The following is a 17,228-nucleotide window of genomic DNA, read 5'->3' on the forward strand; positions in this document are numbered from 1 at the left end:
CCTAATGTTTTTGCTAACTCTCTGATGGGTTTGTTGTGTTTTTTTCAGCCTAATGATGGCTTGCTTCACTGATAGTGACAGCTCTTTGGATCTAATCTTGAGAGTTGACAGCAACAGATTCCAAATGCAAATAGAACACTTGAAATGAACTCTGGATATTTTATCTGCTCATTGTAATTGGGATAATGAGGGAATAACACACACCTGGCCATGGAACAGCTGAGAAGCCAATTGTCTCATTACTTTTGGTTCCTTAACAAGTGGTAGACACATATACAAACTATTGTAATTCCTACACCATTCACCTGATTTAGATGTAAATACCCTCAAATTAAAGCTGTCAGTCTGCAGTTAAAGCACAACTTGTTCATTTCATTTTAAATCCATTGTGGTTGTGTTTAGTTAGTTTTCTTTTTCTTGATTCATGGATTGATTTGTCCATTATTTCTCTTTGTATACCAGCCTGATGAAGGGCTACTGTTTAGCCCAAAAAGTTTCCATAATCTGTTGTGCATCATGTCCTGCTGAATAAAACTCACTAATTACTCCACCATATCAATTGGAGTGCTGTCTGATTATATTAAGTCTAAAAGTGCTGTTCCTGAGGGTGAGCTAGGAACAAATCCAAAATCAAGATGTCATTATTTAAGGTCATTTTATTAAGCATTATTTAGGACATAATTGGAAATGTATTTCACAGCCAGCATAGTTTCTTCACAGGTCTCCCGAATCTCAGACTCAGGCAGCACAAAGCCATATTTTCCTGTGTCACGCAACTCAAATGTAAAGGAATATTTAATACCCGTATCATAAGCCCAGTCATCAGAGCCTCCAGCTGCCAGATCTGTGGGAAAACAAGTACAAAACAAGAAGGATGAAATAAAACTGTGATATAGAAGCCACCAAAATATAGCATTAAATAAGAATATAAAAAATAGTTAGAATTGGACTGCCCCACCCCAAGATATTCATGTGTGATCAGGATATTAACACAATAAGAAGGCCTATCCTAAATAGACCCAAGAAATAAGCAGATGACTACTTCACTTGAGGATCACTTGCTTTTTCCATATGGACAGGCACACATACATAATTTCTTCTGGTGAACTCATGCTCGTTCATAATAAACCCAGCCAAATAGGGTCATAAAGACCAGCAGAGGATAATCCCATTTAAAGCAGCTCTGTCACCAGGATCAACCCTATCAAAACAGACATACTGCCTATTAGGTCTCGTCATCATGCTGATTAAAACACTACCTTTCTTTTGTCAGTATAATAAATAGCTGCAGAGATATCTGCAGTTGTATTCATATGCAAATAAGAAGTTATAGCGTCAGAAGGCAGGCTGAATCATTTGAGCTGTGGAAAATTACCAGCTTCTTACTCAAAGTTCCAAAAGTCTCTCAGTATTCATAAACCCTTTCCACAGAGCATCGGAAATACAGTGCAAATGAACATGATATTTATCACAACATATATATATATATAAAATGCAATTTCACAGTATTAAACAGTGCACGTTAACCCTTTCAAGTGCAATAAAGAAGTTTATAACTATGTTTTTTTTAAAGTACATACATATATATATATATTTTTATGTGTACTTTTTTGTTTTTAATTAGTAACATACAGTAAGTATGTGATATTCCGATTGAAAGATATTGGTAGTACCTGGCTGTATGTTATAGGATTTTTAATATATGCCTCAATAAAATGGTGTTAATTTTATTCTGGTGCTGAATCAACATCACATTTTTCTTTAAATGGTGACATCGATGGTGACTTCTTGAGATTGGTAACCTCTTGAGATTGGTGGGCTTCCAACTGACCACACTTTTATATAATGTTTGTTATAAAGCTTTTTTAAACTTAATGTCATGTTCTTATCAAAACAGGCATTAGCCTGGGCACCTATCTGTGTTATGTCAGTGGAACAGAAAAACTGAATGTAACCTTCTAAAAGTCACATTAAAATTGGAAAAACCCTCCTGAATATGAGACTTTGTTGTTGTAGATTATAATATGTCTGAAGTAAATATTGGTAGCACACAACTCACAACCCTTAAAGGGGTTGTCCGGGTTCAGAGCTGAACCCGGACATGTCCCCATTTTCAAGCAGGCAGCCCCACCTGACTCGAGCACCGGAGCAGTTCATGCTCCGATGTACTCCTTTGCCCTGTACTAAATCGCGCAGGACAAAGGCATTTTTTGGAGATCCGGTGATGTACCGGGCTCCCCATGGGGCTGCCAGGAAGCCCGGTGATGTCACCAGCACTGAGATTTAGCGCTGCCATAGCCAGTAAAACGGCTAGGGCAGCGCTAAGGCCCGCCCATCAGAGCCGGTGGCATCACCGAACACACTGCTGGGTGGAAGCTTCCGCCCGGCAGTGTGTTATGATAAACAAAAGAGCCTGTGCCCTGCGCGATTTAGCGCAGGGCAAGGGAGAGCATCGGACCATAAGATGCTCCGATGCTAGCCTCAGGGGGGCTGCCTGAACCCGGACAACCCCTTTAAATGGGGTTATCCCATGAAAATTGTAAAAACTGAAAATCGGATATCCTCTTTCTAACAAAGCTAGAACCAGCCCTGTACCTCAGATCCAGAGATCTCCACATTCATTGCTCGCAAATTTATATCAAGCTGAAAGCTCAAGGGGAGTGTCTTTTCTTCTACAGCTAAGGGTGGTGTGTCCAAACATGTTAAGGCATAATATTTGGGTGCTTGATTCCAACAAGCCTCTGTTTTCTCATAACACGAGTGTGTTGCCCCCAATAAGGATCATTTATTGGAAGCTTCCTAATATGAAAAATACATAATATGTGCAATGGTACAGTGTGTTTTTAAACACCCTGTTTGTTAACATAAAAACCATGCATTTACTCATAGCTACATTATGTGCAGTATGTCAGCATCACGCTTACATTATTTGCTATTGCTGTCATTGTGTTAAAAAGCTTGAAGAGGCTCTGTGACAAAGATCCACACTATTAAACCAGACATACTGCCTGGTAGGGCTCATTATGCTGATTAAAACCACACATTTATTTTGTCTGTATTCTAAACAGCTGCAGAGATATCAGTATATTATTCATATGCAAATGAGCAAGTTTAAAAGGAGGCGGGGCCAAATCCTTTTAGCACTGCTTTGTAACACCCTCTGTGCTCTGCACGCTCTCCCTGGACAACTTCTTTAGTAATAACAGGCAGGGTAGCCTAAGATACTGAAGGGGTTAATGTTGGTATTATCATCATAGTTTAGTTTGGCTTAAAGAGGACCTTTTTATGGGTTTATGGGTTACAAACTGGTATGCTTACCACATTGGGCGTCCCCTACAGATGCAAGCACTTTTTTTTTTCAAAAATACCCCATAGATTTTGTATGTGGTTTAGGTCAGACAAGTTTTTTTGGTCACCTTATATATTAATTTAGACCATCGGTACAGGGAGGAGGAGACAGACGGGTTTCTCAATGGGCATCTCCTTCTCCCTGGCTGTAGAACGTTCCCGTTGCAGCAGAGAGCGTCACAGCCAGGCAGAAGGTGAGCAGTTTTTTCTCCCTGTCTGTGACGCGCTCCACTGCTAGTGCTGGATGCATTGCCTATGCACGAGGGAAGCTGCGCTATGTTGCTACAAAATTACATTAATGCTGAAGCTATTGCATTGTGGTTAAGGCTGCTGTGATTTGCTGATGAGATGGAGCTTGGAAAGCAGGGAGGGGGTAAAAGCAGGGTAGTTGTTTTGAAATCTGTCTGTAGTTAGATTGCATCCTTTCTATTGAGGTCCTATTAGCAGCTTCTGAGACTTGACCACATTTTTTTTCCACTATATAAATGATTTAAGTAAAATTAGATTAGATTAGAAAAACTTACAGATTGTTTTCCCTCCTGGTCCATAGGTGTAAACTGTTCCATATAATGAAGATAATGCATTAACTGCTCCTTCTGATAGAGACATCTGGAAATAGATAAGTGATATAAATGAAGCCATTCATTTTAATAATTGTCAAAACCAAGTGTACAGGTGCACCTCAATAAATTAGAATATCATCGAAAAAGTAAATTTTTTTCAGTAATTCAATTTAAAAAGTAAAACTCATATATTATATACAGTAGATTCATTACACACAGAGTGATCTATTTCAAGCATTTATTTCTTTTAATGTTGATGATTATGGCTTACAGCTTATGAGAACCCAAATTTAAATATTATATAAGACCAATTAAAAAGGTGATTTTTAGTATAGTAATGTTGGCCTACTGAAAAGTATGTACAGTATATGCACTCAATACTTGGTTGAGGCTTCTTTTGCATGAATTACTACATCAATGTGGTGTGGAATAGAGGCGATCAGCATGAGGCACTGCTGAGGTGTTATGGAAGACCAGGTTGCTTTGATAGTGGCCTTCAGTTTGTCTGCATTGTTGGGTCTGATGTCTTTTATCTTCCTCTTGAGTATACCCCATATATTTTCTATGGGGTTTAGGTCAGACAAGTTTGCAGGCAAATCAAGCAAAGTTATATTGTTATTAAACTTGTTATTGGTACTTCTGGCAGTGTGGGCAGGGCCCAGATCCTGCTGAAAGATGAAATCAGCATCTCCATAAAGTTTGTCAGCTGAGGGAAGCATGAAGTGCTCTAAAATTTCCTAGAAGATGGCTGACTTTGAAATTGATATAACACAGTGGACCAACACCAGCAGATGACATGGCCCCTCAAACCATCTCTGACTGGAAACTTCACACTTTGATGGTCTGTGTCTCCACTCTTCCTCAAGACTTTGAGACATTGATTTCCAAATAAAATGCAATATTTACTTTCATCTGAAAACAGGACTTTGGACCACTGAGCAACAGCCCAGTCCTTTTTCTCCTTATCCCAGGTAAGACTCAAGACTCCTGGGTTATCAGTGGCTTGACACAAGGAATGTGACAGTTGCAACCCATGTCCTGGATATGTCTGTGTGTAGTAGCTCATAAGGCACTGACTCCAGCCACAGTCCAGCCACAGCCACAGTCCACTCCTTGTCAATCTCCCCCAATTTCTTGACAATCCTTTCAAGGTCGTTGTTATCCCTGTTGCTTGTGCATCTTTTTCTATGACTTGATTACCCTCCTAAATCTTGGACAATTGCTATATCAGAAGTCTTCCCCATGATTGTGTAGCCTACTGAAGCAGACTGAGGGACAATTTAAAGGCTTAGGAAAGCTTTGCAGGTGTTTTGTGTCAATTCCCTGACACCATAAGTCTACAATATTGAACTTTTTCACAATATTATAGTTTTCTGAGATATTGACTTTTGGGTTTTCATTAGCTGTAAACCATAATCATCCACATTAAAATAAATAAACATCTGAAATAGATCCTTCTGTGTGTAATAAATCTAAATAATGAGTTTCACTTTTTAATTGAATTACTGAAATAAATTTAAATTTTTAATGATATTCAAATTTATTGAGATACACCTATATTTGTTAGGGCTCATGCACACGACCGTATGCCCTCCAAGACCCGGAGCAGCATACATCGTGCGCACGGGAGCGCACAGCATCATAGGTTACTATGTTACTGTCCGCATAAGGCCGCCCGCGGGACTATTGTCCTGCACTCATATAATCTCGGAGGGCATACGGTCGTGTACATGAGCCCTTACTTTTTAATTTTCTTCTTCACTTTTTAATCTTCTCTACTGTCAGTATGGGATATGCTATGTTAGATCATAAATCACTTATTCAGTTGCTTTGTGTTCTTCACTTATGCATCTATAGGGACATTTGGATTTTCTACTGCTTACGATAGCTCTTTATAGTCTGCTCATTCTTTATGAAATCTGAGATTTTAATTGATAAATAGGAGCTGCTAAATTACTTGTCTTGAATTGACAATTTCATTATGTGAGTATGGCAACACTATTTTTCATATATGTAGTTTTGAGGTGTGAAAAATTGATGTACTTATCTACAGAATCACAGAGGACATAGCTTACAGCTTCATAACTTCATGTACCTTATCATTTCTACAATATATCATGGTGGCCAACTAACTGCCATTTTTCTTCGACATTTGAAGACTTTGTCATGGCAGCAAAGTAGCAAATATGCCGTTTTTTATTATATGTAGTGTAGGGACCCACTGGAAAGAGGATGCTGTGTACTTGGCAAGTAGGCTTATACATTTTGATCAGAACTTATGCAAAGAACCTTATGCTTAACAAAAAATTGCTAAGCAGCAATAGATCAATGTGAATGTGCAGTTCCTGGCTTTTTATTTAAAGGGGTTGTTTGGGTTCAAAGCTGTACCTGGATATAACCCCTTCTTTACTCGTTTACTATGTTTGAGTGGAGCATCGGAGCTTTTAATTGCTCCGATGCTACCCCTTACCTTGTGCTGTGTCGCTCAGGGCAAGGTCTGTTTGTTTACTGCCAGTGACCAGGCTTCTCCTCACTATACTAGGCAGAGATTTCCACCTAGCGGTGAACCTGGTGATGTCACCAGTGCAAATGGTCTGTACCGCTGCCCCAGGCTGCTTTAGAGGCGGGCACCAATAGAGGAGAGATACCACTAGTACGAAATGTATCTGCTCTGAATCTGGACAACCCCTTTAACAGTTATGACCACTTATTATCCTGCCAACTTAGGTACACCATTGCCTGTACGGTGTACCTATAGTCTATGGAGAAGGGGTGGACAACTCTTTTAACAAATCTGCCAAGTACTCACCAGTTCATCGTGGTTCTCTGCTTTAGCATTCTTATAGGAGTAGGGGAAGAGCAACATCTGGGAATAGGAGTGAATGGTCAGGTAGGCTTTGATAGAAGAAAGATTGCTGCGGATGAAATCACCTAGAGCTCTTGTTTCACTATCTGACTCCGGAGTGGGGCCACAGTAAATCTCCGAGCAAGGACTTGATGTTGCTCCAGCAGCTTAAAAAAACATAAAAGTAGCTTGATTAAAATTGCTTAATTTTATTACCTATGTCATATATTTATTATTTAGGAATAACAAATGTGTATTACAGAACACGTCTGATTTATTTTATGGAAACAAAAGGAAATAATAATACTAAAAGTCAGACTGTTGAACAATTATGAAATGATATGTACACTGATACTTTTTAGAGGGGTTTAATAAAAAAACAAAATGTAGACAATGGACAAATGCCACCTATACAGATTGACTTAAACATAGTGGTTTCATCAGAGAGCTCCTGCGTTTTACTATTTAGTATATTTGACTATAAGGCCATGTTCAGATATTATGGAATAGTTGTGAATTTTCCATTCTAAAAACCTGAAAACAAAGTGCAGTGTTAATGAATGGAGTTTTACAAACCAATATTTTTATGAATTGTAAAGAAATATGTGGATCTTAAAGGGGTAGTTCTACCATGAAATGTTATTTTAACATAATTCAGCAAATTAGTTACTTTTGTAATTTACTTTATGTCACAAAAATGCTCCACTTGTATGATATTATCTTTACGAATAACATCATATCAGCATGGCTCCATGAAGGATCGGTCATGTCAAACTAATTTAGTCTACTTTCACACTCGCGTTTTGGCTTTCCGTTTGTGAGATCCGTGCAGGGCTCTCACAAGCGGTCCAAAACGGATCACTTTGCATTCTAATGCATTCTGAATGAAAAAGGATCCGCTCATAATGCATCAATTTGCATCAGTTCAGTCAACATTCCGCTTTGAAGACGGACACCAAAACGCCGCTTGCAGCGTTTTGGTGTCCATCTGATCAAACTGAGCCCAATCTGTCCTGGCACACAATGTAAGTCAATGGGGACAGATCCTTTTTCACTGACACAATCTGGCATAATTGAAAACGGATCCGTCCTCCATTGACTTTCAATGGTGTTCAAGACTGATCCGTCTTGGGTATGTTAATGATAATACAAATGGATCCGTTCTGAGGCACGCCCCCAGCCAAGTGCCAAATAATAAACAGCTCCAAGCTAAAGCTGTGTCCAATGGCTTTTTAAAAATGCATGCAAAATGCTACTCAAAAAACGAAAAACAAAACAGCAGCGAGTCAGTACTCGTAAATCAAATTATATTGATTATTCATACCATTCGGATTTCTTGTGTTCAATGTAAAAATCCAAAAGGATTCTCTATTCATCTCTAGACATTTTAGAGATGTTCATCAGGGTGACCTGACAAGCCTGAGTGTCGTGGGTATAGAAAGGGTATTTAAATCCGCACGAGGAGGAGACATCAATTGGCGATTGCTGAATAGAGAAATCCCATGGGTATGAATAATCAATATGATTTGATTTGCGAGTACTGACTTTCTCCCGTTTTGTTTTTTGTTGTGTTATAATTGAGTAGCATTTTGCATGCATTTTAAGAAAGCCATTGGAGGCAGCTCTAACTTGGAGCTGATTGTTATTTGGCACCTGGCTGGAGGCATGCTTAATGGCAAGAAAGGATTTTTAAACCAGAGTATGTGATAACACAATGTGGTCAGGATTAAGACATACAGTCAAAACGCGTAGACCTTGCCTGTCTGGTAAGCCTCAGCCACGAGAGATATGGATATTATAATGAAGAAATTAAGGGTTTTATCCTGAGCATGCTGCTTTATTCCTGGTGCGGGATCTGTGCACAGCGAAGGAGGATGGTGGGAGAGCTGAAATCCCTTTTTTCTTATATTTTGAGCTTTATTGATTAAATTGTCTATAAGGATCTGTGGTACATAGAGTTGAGTGGACACCTGGATGTTCGGGGTTGGCTGAACTTCACAAAAAAGTTTGAGTTCAGGACCCGACTTTGACCCGAACTTGACCCCGAACCCCATTGAAGCCAATGGCGACCCGAACTTTTGAGCACTAAAATGGCTGTAAAAATGTCATGAAAAGGGCTAGAGGGCTGCAATTGTTGTTAAGAGCATGGCAAGTGCTCTGCAAACAAATGTGAATAGGGAAATGACTTTAAATAACATAAAAAATAATAATCTTGATCTAGGAGGACGAGGTCCATATGGAGTAGGGGGTTGAGGAGGCGGTTGGTGTGGCAGTGTAGGTGGAAGCGGCGGTGGAGGAGGAGGTAGCCTACACTGCTTTTTGGTTTTAAATTTATTTAAATTTTTTTAAATTAGGGTACACCCCAAAACATTGGGAAATATAACCTGTGATTACCCCCTCCAGTCATGCTAAACACACGTTCAGGCAATACACTGGCTGCAGGGCAGACCAGCACCTCCAAGGTGGAAAGGGCAATCTCAGGCCATGTGCCCAATTTGAAGACCCAGAAGTTGAAGGGGGCAGACCCAGCATTCAGTACGTGTAGGCGTGTGCACACATACTGCTCCACCATGTCGCACGTCACCGTGATGTCCCCGATCCAATTGGATATCTTCTCTATCAACTTTCTATGTTCTTTTATGCGCCTACCATGGTGATCATGGGTGGCAGGGAATCAGGGTTTCAGGCCGGAGAGAGAGCCTGAGAAAGGGATACCACATCCAAGGCAGGTCAACGGATGAAATTAAATGTAATTGAGCGGAAATGTGGGACAAAGTATTGAAGCATAAGCTTCCGAGTTAACGAGGGGGCGCACGGCAATTACCCACTCCCGACTAGGGTAGGTAGTGACGATAAATAACAATACAGGACTCTTAAGATGCCCTGTTATTGGAATGATTAATAAAAAATGATATGGATTGTCACTGGGGTATTTTGGATTTGGAAACGTTAGCCAGGAGAGGCCCTGCTACCGCTTTGTTGACTCTAGATAACTCTGCCTGATCCACGATCCATTTGGATATCTTCTCTATCAACTTTCAATGTTCTTTTCTGAGCCTACCATGTTGATCACGGTTATCGGCGAATCAGGGTTCCACGCCGGAGAGGGAGCGTGAGAAAGGGAGACCTCATCCAAGGGAGGTCAATGGCTGCAATGGGATGAAGCGAAAATGTGGGACAAGTTATTAAAGCAGAAGGATCGAATGAAAGGGACAATTAAAGACACATTTTAAAAATTTAAGTCCCTGTCACCTATGCAGAGCAGGGGTTTTTCATCGCCAGAAATGGGTTAATGTCACACACCAATGGAACAGATTATTTAAAAAAATTTCAGTCCCTGTCACCTACAGTATGCAGGGGTTTATTTATGGCAAAAATTGTAAAATGTCAACCCAAACATGTAACAGAAAAATGTGTGAAATTTATTAACCTGTCTACTAGGTAGAGCAGGGGTCTATCACAGCCAAAAATTGTTGAATGTCACCCGAAAATGTAACAGAAAAATTTGGGAAATTTATTAAGCTATCAACTAGGTAGAGCAGGGGTATATCACATCTCTGCTTGGTTGTGCAGGGAAGGGATGGCACGCCTGGAAAAGTAGTGGCGGCTGGGAACGACGTACTGTGGGACAGCCGCCGCCATAAGGCTTTTAAAACTATCCTTCTCCACCGGACAGAATTGACAGCATTTCAAAGGCCAGTTATTTTGAAATGCTGGCATTCAGGGCAAGGGATCGCGGGTGGATAGTGGGGTACTTCCTCTTCCGCTCCAGTGTTTGGGAGATGGAGAGCTGAACACTTGCGTGGGACATTGTGGAGATGCTTGGTGACCCAGATGGTGGTGTTGCTGGCAGATCCTCTGTTTGCAGGGTGGCAGGTGGCACTGTCACTTCAGAGGTCGATGAAGAGGCCGAGACTGCAGCAGAAGAGGAAGCAGGAGGAGCCAGAGACCTTTCTTGGTTTTTGAGGTGTCTACTCCACTGCAGCTCGTGCTTTGCACTTAGATGCCTGGTCATGCAGGTTGTGCTCAGGTTGAGAACGTTTATGACTTGCTTCAGGCTCTGATTGCACAGCGTGCAAACCCTTGTGTCTTGTTGTCAGCACATTGTCTGAAGAACTGCCACGCCAGGGAACTCCTTGGAGCTGGCTTTGGTGTAGGCAGTATCAGGTGTACTGTCTAGGGGAAGGCCGCTCCGCTTTTTCACCCTGCTCCCTCTTCTGCTGTGCTGGTGGCTCTGTGCGACCAACGCCTCTTCCTCTGAACTACACAGGTCCCTCGCAGGACCTTGATTCCATGTGGGGTCGAGGACCTCATCGTCCTCCACATCATCTTCCACCCAGTCTTCACCCCTGCCCCCCTTGTCGGTCTGCAGACTTTCAAAAGCCACAGCAGTTGGCACCTGTGTTTCATCATCATCCGAGACGTGCTGCGATGGTCCTCCCATGTACTCATCTTGAAAAATACGTGATTGGGCATTGGTGCACTCAATCTCTTCCACTTCTGGTGCAGGGCTAGGTGGATGGCCCTGGGAAACCCTGCTAACAGAGTCATCAAAAAGCAGAAGAGACTGCTGCATGACTTGGGGCTCAGACTGCTTGGCTGATTTGCAAGGGGGTGAGGTGAAAGACTGATGGACATCGGCTGCATTTGCCAACTCTGATCTTTCAGCAGGAGACTGGGTGGGAGACAATGTGAAGGAACTGGAGGCACTGTCAGCAACCCAATCTACTATCGCCTGTACTTGTTCTGGCCTCACCATTCATAGAGCCGCATTAGGCCCGACCAAATACCACTGAAGGTTCTGTTGCCTACTCGCACCTGAGGAAGGTGTTTCACTTGTGCGTGTAGCTGGCACAGATCGACCACATCCTCTCCCTGCAACAGGAGCTCCATCAGCAGCACCACGACCGGCGCCACGTTCCCTATTTGACGCTCTTCTCATATTTTTCAAATTTAGGATCTTGCCCAAACTGGGTGTTTTTTTTTTATTTAACAGACTAGAATAACAGTATCTAAAGTGTGTATCTCACAATGACATATGCAGCAAAGGCTGCAAAATTAAGATTTTTGCCCTAAATGTGTTTTTTTTTTAATACCAGAATATGACAGCAGTATATAACGCTTGAATTTCACACGTACAGATGCAGACAAGGCCGCAAATTGAAAATTTTGCCCTAAATGTTTTTTTTTTTAAATAGCAGAATAGAACAATAGTATCTAAAGGGTATATCTCACAATGACATATGCAGCAAAGGCTGCAAAATTAAGATTTTTGCCCTAAATGGGTGTTTTTGTTGCACAGGTAAAGTTTGATAATGACATATTGAGCTAAAGGTGGTTCCATGTTAAAATGACCAATCCTGGTGAGATACCTCCTCCTGCGATTTGTGGGGGAGGGGATCTTGGTCTTTAAATATCTCAAACTAACATGGAACATTGTGACGACTAAGGACAGATTGTCTGAAACGCGTCAATGATTACCGCATGCTTCATGGTTGTGTCTGCTGATGTACATAATTTGCAATAAAGAATAGGTTTTTATTGAACTACAACTTTAGTGCCGAAACCATTTCTTTCACTTATTTCTGCTATACTGGGACACACCCAAAGGTTTCTGGACACACGGAAAAACAAAGGCCAAGGAGGTGAGCTGGATAATACTATTATACAGTGCATGTTTTTTTAATACCAGAATAGCACAGCAGTATCTAATGTGTGTATCTCACAAGTACAGATGCAGACAAGGCCACAAATTAAGATTTTTGCCCTAAATGGGTGTTTATTTAATACCAGAATAGTACAGCAGTATGTAAAGGGTGTATCTCACAATGACAGATGCAGCAAAGGCTGCAAAATTAATTTTTTTGCCCTAAATGTGTGTTTTTTTTATAAAAGAATATGACAGCAGTATTTAACGCTTGAATTTCACACCTACAGATGCAGACAAGGCCGCAAATTAAGTATTTTGCCCAAAATGGGTGTTTATTTAATACCAGAATAGCACAGCAGTATGTAAAGGGTGTATCTCACAATGACAGATGCAGCAAAGGCTGCAAAATTTTGATTTTTGCCCTAAATGGGTGTTTTTTTAATAGCAGAATAGAACAACAGCATCTAAAGGGTGTATCTCAAGAATGGCAGATGCAGCAAAGGCTGCAAAATTAAGTTTTTTGCCCTAAATGGGTGTTTTTTTAATAGCAGAATAGAACAACTTATCTAAACGGTGTATCTCACAATGACAGATGCAGCAAAGGCTACGAAATTACGTTTTTTGCCCTAAATATATGTTTTATTAATACCAGAATATTACAGCAGTATATAACGCTTGAATTTGATACCTACAAATGCAGACAAGGCCGCAAATTAAGTATTTTGCCCAAATTGGGTGTTTTTTTAATACCAGAATAGCACAGCAGTATCTAAAGCGTGTATCTCACACTGACAGATGCAGACAATGCCGTAAATGAGGTATTTTGCCCTAAATGGGTGTTTTTTTAAAACCCAGAAAATAATAGCTGTATTTCTAGCTTAAATTGCACACTGACTAATGCCCCAGATGGAAGGTATTGCCAAAAATTTGTGTTTTTTCAAAGCCAGAAAACTTTTTAAGTATTTCAAGCTTGTTTTAACAATAACAGATGCAGCAAAGGCTGCAATATTAAGTATTTTGCCCAAAATTGGTGTTTTTTTTAATAACAGAATATGACAGCAGTATATAACGCTTGAATTTCACACGTACAGATGCAGCAAGGGCTGTAAAATTGTGTATTTTGCCCAAAAAGGGTGTTTTTTTAAACCCTGAAAATTAAAGCTGCATTTCTAGCTTAAATTGCACACTGACTAATGCGGCAGAGGCCCCAGATGGAGGGTATTGCAAAAAATGTGTCTTTTTTAAAACCCAGTAAATTAGTATTTAAAGCTTGTTTTAACAATAACAGATGCAGCAAAGGCTGCAATATTACGTACTTTGCCCAAAAAGGGTGTTTTTTTATACCAGACTATGACAGCAGTATATAACGCTTGAATTTCACACTGACAGATGCAGACAAGGACGCAAATTAAGTATTTTGCCCAAAATGGGTGTTTTTTTGCTAACAGAATATGACAGCAGTATATAATGCTTGAATTTCACACGACACCCACCAATTATAAACACCGGGTAGTAATAAAGTGGAGAGAGCCTATACTAATTTATACCCAAACAATAGAACTAAGGCTCCAGCTCATAATAAGAAAAAATCTTTATTAAATAAATACAATCACATTATCATATAAAAACACCAGTAAACAGGCATATTTCAGTGAGGAAAGACCCGAGGGGGACTGGGGGATCAACACACATGGGAATACATAAAGTATTAGAGAGCGCCACAACAGGGCCAGAAAAAAGAAAAAGTAGCCCTGGACAGTTGTATCCAATGGGGGTATAAATAGGCAATGTGGAATTAAAAGAAGCTCACAAAAATATCCAAAATAAGCGCCGATCCCTCAGTCTCCTTCTCCCAACGCAGTTTCGCCAGCAACCTGGCTTCTTCCGGGGATAAACGGAAAACGCTTGAATTTCACACTGACAGATGCAGACAAGGCCGCAAATTAAGTATTTTTCCCAAAATGGTTGTTTTTTTACTTACAGAATATGACAGCAGTATATAAAGCTTGAATTTCACACGTACAGATGGCTGTACAATTGAGGATATTGCCAAAAATGGGTGTTTTTTCAAAGCCAGAAAATTATTGAAGTATTTCAAGCTTGTTTTAACAATAACAGATGCAGCAAAGACTGCAATATTAAGTACTTTGCCCAAAAAGGGTGTTTTTTAAAACCCAGAAAATTATAGCTGTATTTCTAGCTTAAATTACACACTGACTAATGCTGCAAAGGCACCAGATGTAGGATATTGCCAAAAATGGGTGTTTTTTTTTAAACCCAGATTATTATTGCAGTATTTCAAGCTTGGATTTCAATGTCACAAAAGCACATATGCAGTGCTGGTGCACTGAGCTTGCATAAAATAGTCGCCGCCACCGCCCACCTAACTTACAGACGGATGAAAGTTATTTTTCTCTGTCACTGGACTCAGGGCAGGGTAAAAAGATTGTGCACTGCACCCACACAACTAAATCTATGTAGATCGCTGAGTTCAATTGCAGTTCTGATTAAAGTTTCTTTCCTATTCTCTCCTTCACAGCAGCAGCATCCTCTCCCTACACTAGTAATAGCAGAGTCATGTGCAGCGCTACGTGACTCCAGCTTATATAGAGGCTGGGTCACATGCTAAACTGGCCAATCACAGCCATGCCATTAGTAGGCATGGGTGTGATGGCTTCTAAGGGCACAGAGTTAAACACATGTTGATTGGCTGCTCTGCAGCCTTTAAAAAAGCGCCAAGAAATCGCTGAACACCAAACCCGAACCCGAACTTTTACTGAAATGTTCGGGTCCGGGGTCCAAAAATCCTAAAATTCGGTACGAACCCGAACTTTACAGTTCGCGTTCGCTCAACCCTAGTGGTACTTTGGGGGTCTCATTTTTGCATTGTTGGTACCTTTTTATTATGGATTTTGTAACCATTTTGGGATATTTATGCCTTTACTTCCTTATATAATTTCATTTTTTAGATCTTCTTTTTGTAGTATTAGTTGTGTTTCGAGGCCATAGCCATGTATGTAATTCTGTTTATGTTTTAAAGGAGTTATAGGTAATAGCTGACTTATCAACAGCAAAGTGCACAAGAAAAAAAAGTACAACGTAATTTAATTTTAACCCGTTTGCTACCAGCGCCGTACATGTACAGTGCTGGAGCGATGTGTAAACATGGCGCCCGCTCGCACGTGCAGCGGGCGCCATGGCCAGCAGATCTCTGCTGTTTCAAACAGCAGAGGCCTGCGGCTAATTACTGTGAACGGCAATAATGCAGATCGCGGTAATTAAATGCTTTAGATGCCGTGACCAAGTGAGATCATAGCATCTAAATGCGCAAAAACCGATTGGGCCATCAGTAGTTGCGCTGAACACTGAAAGTGTTCATGCTGCAATTCTTATTTTGGCCACCAGGTGGCAGGCCAGGATACGAAATTAGCAATATTGAGTTTAAATGGCATTTTAAAAATCCCTGATAAACCAAAATTAAAAATAAAAAAACAAAATTTATAGGCTCATATATGTGCCACAAAATCATCCCCCCCCAAAAAAAAATGCTAAAAAATATATAAAAAAATATAAAAGTTTAAATCACCCCCCTTTCCGTATAATTAAAAAATAAATACCTAAATAACAATAAATATAAACATTATGGGTATCACCACGACCAAAAACGCCCATACTATTAAAATAGAAAAAAAATTATAATACGGCGAATGACGTAATGGGAAAAAGGGTCAAAATGGCAGCTTTGCCATTTTTCCATTGCTTCTTACCCAGAAAAATGTAATAAAATGTGATCAAAAAGTCATGCACACTCCAAAATGGTATCAATAAAAACTACAGATTGTTCCACAAAAAAATGAGCCCCTAAACAGCTCAGTAGATTTATTTTTACACTATTTAGACATAAAGAACCTATAGATATGGGGTATTGTCATCGTACTGACCCAGAGAATGAAGGGCAACAAAAGGCCATGGGAACAAAACCCATAAAATGGTGGAATAATTGCATTTTCTTTCCAATTCCACCCTATTTGGATTTTTTTTACCACTTCCCACTACATTTTATTTCATAATTAATGGTGGCATTAGAAGGTACAACCTGTCAATAAGCCCTCATGCAGCTACAGTATGTGACTGGAAATATAAAAAAGTTATGGCTCAAGGAAAATAGGGAAGAAAAATTAAAGCGCAAAAACGAAAAAACCTTGGGTATCCTAAGGGTTAAATGGCAGTAAATAGTGTAAGATCACGGGTAGACGCAACCTTTTTTCTTACAAAATAAAAGTTGTTAATTAGCTCAGTAGCAGGTGGCCTCTGCTATATACATTAGAGTGAATGTGTAAGCCTATCATCTACTTACTGCACCATCCAGCATTAAAGTTTCGGTTTGGGTCAGTGCCAATGCAATTGGTGTTTTTGTTAGGCGAACGAGTTTTCCTCCACATACGGTCCTATAAAGATATTCTGTTACTTCAAAATGCTTCATAATATATTTTAAGATGAGGTTCAACCAATGTAACTCACGCTAGTCCAGGTGTACAAGTAGCCATCAACGTTTAGGACTGGTAGAACATAGAAATCTAGTTCATCGAGAAGATTGGTGAATTCAGCGTCTGACCCATAAGAATTAACAGCCTTCAATGAAAGAATGAGCATACACATAAAATGGAACCATTGTCTTAAAAGGCAATAAAGCTTATTCATTTTCTGAAATACTTCCTGTATCAATTCCTCACTGTTTTCAAGATCTCTGCTTGTTTTTCCTCTTTAGGATTCATTACCGTTTACTGTGGATACAAATCTGCCTTTTAAACCCGTTTAAAGA

The 17,228-nt window shown here is 40.1% G+C and overlaps 1 protein-coding gene across 1 annotated transcript in view; it reads right to left on the reverse strand.

Moving 5' to 3' along the window:
* Positions 1-659: 659 nt before the first annotated feature.
* The window catches only part of LOC122935842 (carboxypeptidase B-like), a 60,651-nt gene continuing 44,082 nt past the window's right edge, over positions 660-17,228 (reverse strand). The window contains exons 7-11 of the mRNA XM_044291749.1: positions 16,928-17,038; positions 16,764-16,854; positions 6,721-6,923; positions 3,873-3,957; positions 660-844 (exon numbers count right to left, since the gene is read on the reverse strand). Of these exons, the coding sequence (XP_044147684.1) occupies positions 660-844; positions 3,873-3,957; positions 6,721-6,923; positions 16,764-16,854; positions 16,928-17,038 (675 nt within the window). The remainder of the gene's footprint in view (positions 845-3,872; positions 3,958-6,720; positions 6,924-16,763; positions 16,855-16,927; positions 17,039-17,228) is intronic.

The sequence above is a fragment of the Bufo gargarizans genome, chromosome 4, assembly GCF_014858855.1.
Source record: "Bufo gargarizans isolate SCDJY-AF-19 chromosome 4, ASM1485885v1, whole genome shotgun sequence".
Classification (NCBI taxonomy): domain Eukaryota; kingdom Metazoa; phylum Chordata; class Amphibia; order Anura; family Bufonidae; genus Bufo; species Bufo gargarizans.